Genomic DNA, 7,950 nt, shown 5'->3' on the forward strand with positions numbered 1-7,950 from the left:
CACACACACACACAGAGAGAGCAGTGCAACTGGATCTTAAATATGCATGCATGATCAAGTCATTATTTGAGTGCTTGTGCTGTTGCTTACATCAGGTCCAGGTTTCCCTCTGCCTCCTCTCCCTCCTGGCTCACCCGGCTGGCCTGGGTCCCCCTACGCAGAAAACTATTTTTCAGTGGAAGTCATTTTTATCCATAATGTGTTTTTATTACTTCTTTGCAAGTCATATTCTTATTGGTTTCTGCCTCTGTTTAACTTCAATAATATTGTGGTAATTCTGCAGAAGACTCAAAATATGTGTTGATTTCTTAAGACCTAAGTACTCTTCGGATGCCATGCATGAATCAACTAAATTGTGCAATCACAATGTTAACTGTGGTTTACATATCCAACATCAAGAAATATCCCTCCTCACAGGTCCAGCTGGTGTAACATTATCTCTTGGGAGTGTTGGTATGTGTCCAGATGAGGAACTGCACAGGGTACAATATCTAGTAACTTCACAGCCTTGTTCTTAAGCTAAATTCACACATTTTAGCTTGTTGTGAATGGAGCAGGTTAAGACGTGGGGTCTCCTTTGGCCGTTTTCCGTGTCACAACTTACCCACCTTTGCTGCTTTATGAAAGACTTAAGAATTAAGAGAATGGCTGTGGATATACCTTTCAGAGCCTAATTTTGAGTATGCTCAGAGCTATTAATTGGAGTGCCAGGAGACTTCAGGTAGAGCTGGTGATCCTTTCAATCAAGATTATTTAAGCAAATGACTCATCACAGCTGTAGTTTTATCTTTTCTAAAGTCTCTAAATAAAAAGAAGAAGCTTGAACCTGCAGTGAGGAATGTAAAAGTTTTTTAAAATAATTGAATTTTGAAAAGAAAATGTGCCATGAAACAAATTATGAAATATAGCAACACTACAAACAATATTTGTTTATTTATTGCAATAAAAATATAGGAAATTGAAAACAATTTTCAAGCTTTTGCAAACATGAAGTCTCATATAATATATGTGGTGAATACTTGAAAAGAATTGAATAAAACTAATTAATTCTACCTTTTGGCTAAACAGAAGTCACTATAGTGATGACACATATGTTTGATTCCAGTGAATATACATTACACATGTACTTGATTAACAAAGATAGATTCTCATAGAGAATAGCTATACAAAATTTGGTAATGTATATTCTCATTGTCACTCACTGCAGAATAAGTCAAAGTGACAAAGGGTTATTTTTGCAAGTAACCTCTAATAGTAGCCTAAAGAGGAAGCGTTTTCTTTGGAACTACTTTTTACTAAAGAAACAATCCCAATGGAAAGTGGTCTGGGCATTATCTACTGAGTACCAGGGACATTGTTTTTGTAAAGTTGTGTTCCTTTTAAGGTTTAAAAACTAATTCTTCAATACTATAACAACCAAAGTCCATTCAGTTTACTTATATTAGATATTTAGGGGGTTGGGCAAATACAATAAAGGCTATTTGCATGGCTAGATACCATAAGTGGTAAGTGATAAAATCTGTTTTTTACAATTTGGGCGACCATGCCGTTTAAATTCTTTGAGTAAGATGTACGGCATACATTTTAAGGTGTCCAGAGGAATCCTGTGCACCGCAACTACATGTTTTATTGATTTTATTGATCTACAGGTTCCTGGTCAAAACACTGTTACTCTGATTGAAACCAAAATTACCCTTGAGTCCAACATTTTGTTATTAATCTTACAGGCTTTCCTATGGGTCCTTTGTTTCCAGGATCTCCTTTGGCGCCACATTCTCCTCTGCCCCCCCTGGGTCCTCTTTTACCTGGATCACCTCTGTCTCCCTGGAAAGAGCAGAGTCACTTAAGACTCAAGTATGCAAGATATGCGAACATTTTGTGAATTAAATGGAAAACCGTACAGTGGGTCCTCTCGATCCAGCATAGTTGAATCCTTGTCTTCCTTTGTCACCCTTTGGAAGAAAGAAAGATAGCATCAATCAACAAATGTTATAGTGTTTTACATGATGAAAGTGAAAAAAGTTTGACCCACCTTTGGTCCAGGGAGCCCAGAGTCTCCCCTAGGTCCAGGATCTCCAGGATTTCCCGTAGTGCCCTACAACCACAGAAGAAACTTTGAATGAAAACTGTATAATCTAGCATGTATTTCAGACACATATTTCCATTTTTATGCAGTTAGTGATGATTATGATGTTATAAACAACACACATTTGCTCCGGGGCCCCCTGGTTCTCCTGGCTGACCCCTTGGGCCCGGTAGTCCTTGATCACCCTGGAGGAGACAGAAAGTAACAGAGAAAACATCATTATTGGACATCACCTTCACTCCAGCCCACACACAGTTATCATGCTGATGTGAATTTGGCAATGTATAGTACTGGACACATTTTTTAAAAGAAAAAAAAAAAAGCAATTTCCCTGGAAAAAGTGTTTTTATGATAAAAGGCTCAGCTTCGGCTATTTTGGCTGGACTCCCAGTACATAAGGGCAAAACTCCAGTATTGGAGGTCTAAAGGAAGACTTGCTGAGTGCTTAGGAAGCTGCTGAGTCATCCCACTGCCACAATACACCCACAGTATAATCCCCTCACCTTTGCGCCCTTGAGTCCGTCTTCCCCGGGCCGACCTCTGATTCCCAGTGGCCCCCGTTCTCCCTGGAAAAATAAATTAATGTGTCAGGATTCACACAACAGCATTAATCATTTTCCTGAGAAGAAGGTTGTGAAATGCCCTATAGAAACACAGAGCCGAAATTATACTGAGCAAGGAAGTGTATGATCTTTCTCTGGAAAAAATGCCTGCAGAGAGACTTAAACCCACGGGCTGCGTCTCTCACACTGTTTAAATCTCTTGTTAGGTCAACAGAATCCGCTGCAATTTGTCAGGATTTCACAAGAACTTGTTCTTTGGCTTTCAGATCACCGGCTTTGTTTCCCACCATGTTTGTCTACATATGTTTTTTTTTTTTTTTTCAACACATTACACGAGTTGAGTCAGATTTCAAATGAAATTCTGTAGAATTGTATATTCTGCAACTTTGCCAGGCTGGTCTTTGGAATGAGAAAGTCAACAATTAAAGCAGAGGTTTGACAAAGACCAGACCTCAACCCTCTTAGTTTATTTGCTTAGTTTAAATCCCCAATGCCTATGGTACCATGATTATGTTCTTTTATCCCATAGATACTTAACAACTGAGCCAAGACAGCTCTTGTATTGCTGTTTGACATAATTTCAGACTACAGTAAATACAATAAAGAAACATTTATTAGTTTCTAACACAGAACTCAAAACAGTCAAAACTAACTAAATCAGACACATTTAAGCTACTCTAAGTGATGAAATAGTGAACTAGTGTAATGTGTTTTACTCCCATTAGTTTAGCCTTGCCGGAACCGTTTGGAGTCGCCCCTGGGGAGGCCCGCCTCCTACTTTGAAAACATCTGGATTAAAGTACCGTATACAACTTTCTCTGAGCGCTAAACTTACCTTCTCTCCTTTTGTCCCATCAGGACCTGATTCTCCCTTTATTCCAGGGTCTCCTCTCCTTCCCTGTTAATATTTATTTAATGATAATTAATCATCTATGGCAAATTCTCAAAATGTATATGTAATATTGTTTTTTAATGTTTGTTTGAAATACCGGTTCGCCTTTTGGTCCAGGTCCTCCAGGAACCCCCTGCAACAGTTAAATTTAATTTCAGAGTCATCATTATAACATTAGAAGTATATAACAGAAGTAATTACATGTTGTCGTGTACCGAAGGTCCTTTTTCTCCTGGTAGCCCTGGATTTCCAGGATTTCCTGGTTCACCCTAAAAACAGAGATTTTGTTTTGTGATTTTGTTTTTAAGTAAATGAGTTTTAATGATGTAATGATAATATAATAATGTAATAATGATAATGTTTTAATTTAAAGTTTACCTTTGGTCCGTCATTACCAGGTGGGCCAGTAGGACCTGACTTTCCAGGCAGGCCTGAGTCACCCTAAACAAACAGACGAACATACAGACATTAAATAATGCACATTTGAAATGTCTAAAAGTCTACGGGCCCCGTAGAACAACGTTCTATCCTGTTATGAACTGTGTGGGCCACAGAAAATTTTGACCTATTGTTTATACAAGAGGAAAACCAAAGAACGCTGGGAACCAATTTCATGGGAATACGTCCAAACGTTGGCTTATATTAGAATAAGGGATATAAACAATGATGCTGTTTAAAAACTGTGAATACTGTTTAATATCTTTAGCCACAGTGTCGGTTCAGTCAGTCCACCATATTGTTCCAGACTGAAACGTCTCAACAACTACGGAATGATTTGCTGTAAAGGTTCGTACAGACGTTCATGATCCCAAGAAGATGAAACTTAATGACTTTGGTGACTTTTCCTTGTTAGGTTGGAGCTTCACAACACAAAGTCTAGAGGAAATGTAATGTGGATAACAGAAGCTTTGGGTTAACATGAAAATGAATATTTTGAAAAATAAATTTTGTTAGAGTCCAGTTTTGTTTCTAGTAACAGTAATATGAGTACTTGGTACAGTTTCGTTCAGGTGTCTAACCTTAAAAAAAAAAGAAAGGAAACATGTTGGGTGCCATTACTTAAATCACTACCATAGCAGGCATTTCCAGCATCAACATGCCTACCAACACCAACCTTGTCTTAACCCCGAGCTGAAGCATCCCGTCTCATCTGTGTCTTTGTCTTTCTCTGCTGAGTGTCCACACAGTTGTTCTGACTTTACCTAATAATCCGCTGCTCTCTTCAACTGTGTGCCGAATTAATAACTCCCTTTCTGTTTATAGTTTTAATTTATATTATCTAATATATTTAGAGTTTTAACTCAACAGTGCACTTTGTTTAATAAATAAAGAAGTAAACCATTGCATGAATCCCCACATGGCCTAATTTACGGCCACTAGCGGGTTCAGTGAACCCCCTGAACCAACGCAAGCTGAGCCTGCGTCGTAAGGTCAACATTTTAATTTGTTTAATACTTTGCTTTGTGGCTTGAATACCTGTAAATCTTTCCAGACAGCCACATCTTAATAGCTTGGTGCTCATTAGCAATTTTAGCTGTATTAAGATGGTGTACATATTAAACATTGTGAGCGCATTAGCATGCTGATATTAGGATTCAGCTGAAAGCACTGCTGAGTCTACAGCCACAGAGCTGCTGCAGTAGCATGGCTGCAGACGCTGATACGTTATACTATATATAACTAAATATATCTTAGTTTTGATTTAATACAAACCTTTTCTCCGTTGTCACCTGGTTGCCCGGTCTCACCAACATCTCCAGGGTGGCCATCTGGTCCCTTTCAGAGACAAAAACAAAATGATTCAGTAAACTAATCCTTACATCTATATGGCAGATTGTAAATTTAACCACCCACGTGCATTATTTCATCTAAATATGACTGAATAAGATAATAGAATTGGCCATATTGGGGTAGACTGATTATCTATTTATTTTGATGTAAAATGTTTGTGTTCTATCAGTATCTCCAGAATTTTTTTTATTTATTGTTGAGGCCTAAAATGCCAGATTTTTTCTAAAAAATTGCAATGCATGTTGCAATGTTTTTAGGCATTTTTTTCAATAAAATTTAGGAGAAAGTGAAAATTGTATAATTAATTTAAGAAATTGAAGGCAACTTGTTCCGCTGAGAATAAATAATTAGTAGTTTGGTGACATATTAAACATATATTAAATCATTGGTTTATCTTATATCTTATTAGCTTTGAGAAGCAGGTTCTTGGTATCGGCTAAGACTATATCCATATAGTGTCATTTAATGACAAGCTTTCTCACCTTATACCACATTTAATATTTGGTATTAGCAGCTAATCTGCATGACAGTGAATACCAGCGCCTTGAGAGCAACATGTGAAAGATAATGAACTAGACTTACCTTGTCGCCTGGATCACCTTTGCAACCAGGAGTTCCAATTCTGCCAATTTTACCCTGAAGATTTCCCAGAGACAATTACATCCAATCAGTATACTGAACATATTAGAGTCATTGCATACTGTTCATTTTACTTTTATTTCTACATTTTTATTCACCTTTTGACCGTCAGTTCCATTCCTGCCAGATGCTCCTTCCACACCCTGAGTATTTGGAAGTCAGTGAAGACAGAAAATTAACTAGAGTATGCAAACAGTGTTGGATGAAGTATAATATAATAACAAGTAAGCTAACACGACATTAAAACCATTATTTACCTTTGCTCCAGATGTTCCGACCTCACCCTGTTGAGGTAAAGTAGAGCCATTAATCCCGACAACATTTCACTCAACTGATGAGCAGAAAAGCAAGAATATAAGATATATCGCTCACCTTGTCACCTTTCAAACCAGTCTCTCCCTATATCAGAGCACAGAAGGACATGTTAGTGTTAGTAAATAAAATGACAGCTTAATTTACTATGTAGCACGCAAAATCATCAATCAGCGAGCCTCAACAAACCTTTGAACCGGGTCGTCCGATTGGACCTTCAATGCCAGGATCACCCTGTAATATAATAAATAATATTTAACATTAAAATGATACAATATTGTTTTTACACAATTTCAAGTTTAATAATGTTATTTTCTACCTACCGGTCTACCTTTAGCACCTTTTGGCCCAAAACCACCTCTGTCTCCTTTTAGACCCTAGAAATAAGCAGAAATACTAACATTTCAACAAAACAATCTTTGGTGTAATCAGAAATTTATAGCATTTAGATATTTTTATATACTTTATATACTTTCAATACTCACTTTTGGACCTCGATGCCCTCTTGGTCCAGGGGGCCCATCACTCTCAAAGCATGGATGTTTATAACACTACAAGGAGGAAAAACAATGTAAATGTGTAAATGTGATACATAAAAAAACACAGAAAACAGGAGACATATGGCACAATTCTTAAAAGCATAAACGTACCGAAACCCCTTTTTATTTGCTAGTCTTGTTAATAACATACACATAATATTGTTTAGTCTTTTTTTACCTGTAAATATGCTTGATATTTCTGTAAAGAAAAAAACAACAATGAGTGAAAAATGCCTGATAGTTTTTACTGTAATTTATATCTGAATTCAAACATAAGAAAAGGACACAAATTTCCGATCACCATGGCTTTTATGATTCGATCGATGTGATTAGTATTTAGTTTTGGTCTTCCGTCAACAATCTCCACAGCCGTGTAGTTGTCTCTGTACAGTTCATGGGGAGAGCTGGCTATCTCACTCATCCCTACTTCATCGATTAACCTGGACGCTGCCACTGAGAAAATATGGATCCCTTGCTCTCGGGCCTTCTCCGCCATCGCCTTTATCCCTCCACACGGACTTCCTGTCACATGCCCGTCGGTGAGGACCACAGAGAAGAGGACGGGCTTCGTCCCTGAGTAGTGGTGGGTCAATTGGTTGGTCATGGCTTTGAGTGCACAGTCGGTGAAGGTGCCTTTGCCTTTATATATAATCAGACTGAGGTTCCTGATGAAGTTCTCCTTGGTTGTGAACTGACTGAAGACATCATTTGTCTGGGAGAAGTTCAGGCCTCCTATAGACCAGCTGATATGGACCTGCCCCTTGTAATCCTCATCAGCCAGCTTCTGGACAAAGATCTTGGTGAACTCCTTAATGTTTTCCACCATGATCCCAGGTGGGGACTCCTGTAAGGCGATGGTCTCTGAGGTGTCGATGGTGAAAAACAGCTTGATGGGACATTCAATTATTCCGGCTAGAGGAGAGAACGTTGACAACCGTGTAAACATCTTTAATGCTTGTGTTTCACTATAAATTACAAATAGAATATATGCAGCGGTGGAAATTAACTACATTTACTCAAATACTGTACTTAAGTAAATATTTGAGGTATTTATATGCATTTATACTTCTACTCCACTACATGTCAGAGATTAATGTTTGACTTTTTCCTCCACAACATTTATCTGAC

General features: G+C 37.9%; 1 protein-coding gene across 1 annotated transcript in view; it reads right to left on the reverse strand.

Moving 5' to 3' along the window:
* LOC118338860 (collagen alpha-2(VI) chain-like) overlaps positions 1-7,783 on the reverse strand; it is an 11,069-nt gene extending 3,286 nt beyond the window's left edge. Inside the window, exons 1-20 of the mRNA XM_035676276.1 lie at positions 7,124-7,783; positions 7,001-7,021; positions 6,769-6,834; positions 6,607-6,660; positions 6,473-6,517; positions 6,344-6,370; positions 6,229-6,255; positions 6,070-6,114; positions 5,915-5,968; positions 5,255-5,317; positions 3,920-3,982; positions 3,757-3,810; positions 3,639-3,674; positions 3,485-3,547; positions 2,590-2,652; positions 2,209-2,271; positions 2,033-2,095; positions 1,902-1,952; positions 1,726-1,824; positions 91-153 (exon numbers count right to left, since the gene is read on the reverse strand). Coding sequence (XP_035532169.1) covers positions 91-153; positions 1,726-1,824; positions 1,902-1,952; positions 2,033-2,095; positions 2,209-2,271; positions 2,590-2,652; positions 3,485-3,547; positions 3,639-3,674; positions 3,757-3,810; positions 3,920-3,982; positions 5,255-5,317; positions 5,915-5,968; positions 6,070-6,114; positions 6,229-6,255; positions 6,344-6,370; positions 6,473-6,517; positions 6,607-6,660; positions 6,769-6,834; positions 7,001-7,021; positions 7,124-7,768 — 1,665 coding nt within the window. The 5' untranslated portion in view covers positions 7,769-7,783. The remainder of the gene's footprint in view (positions 1-90; positions 154-1,725; positions 1,825-1,901; positions 1,953-2,032; positions 2,096-2,208; positions 2,272-2,589; positions 2,653-3,484; positions 3,548-3,638; positions 3,675-3,756; positions 3,811-3,919; positions 3,983-5,254; positions 5,318-5,914; positions 5,969-6,069; positions 6,115-6,228; positions 6,256-6,343; positions 6,371-6,472; positions 6,518-6,606; positions 6,661-6,768; positions 6,835-7,000; positions 7,022-7,123) is intronic.
* Between the last annotated feature and the right edge of the window lie 167 nt (positions 7,784-7,950).

The sequence above is a fragment of the Morone saxatilis genome, unplaced genomic scaffold (assembly GCF_004916995.1).
Source record: "Morone saxatilis isolate NCDOM2014 unplaced genomic scaffold, NCSU_SB_2.0 Contig5, whole genome shotgun sequence".
Lineage (NCBI taxonomy): Eukaryota > Metazoa > Chordata > Actinopteri > Moronidae > Morone > Morone saxatilis.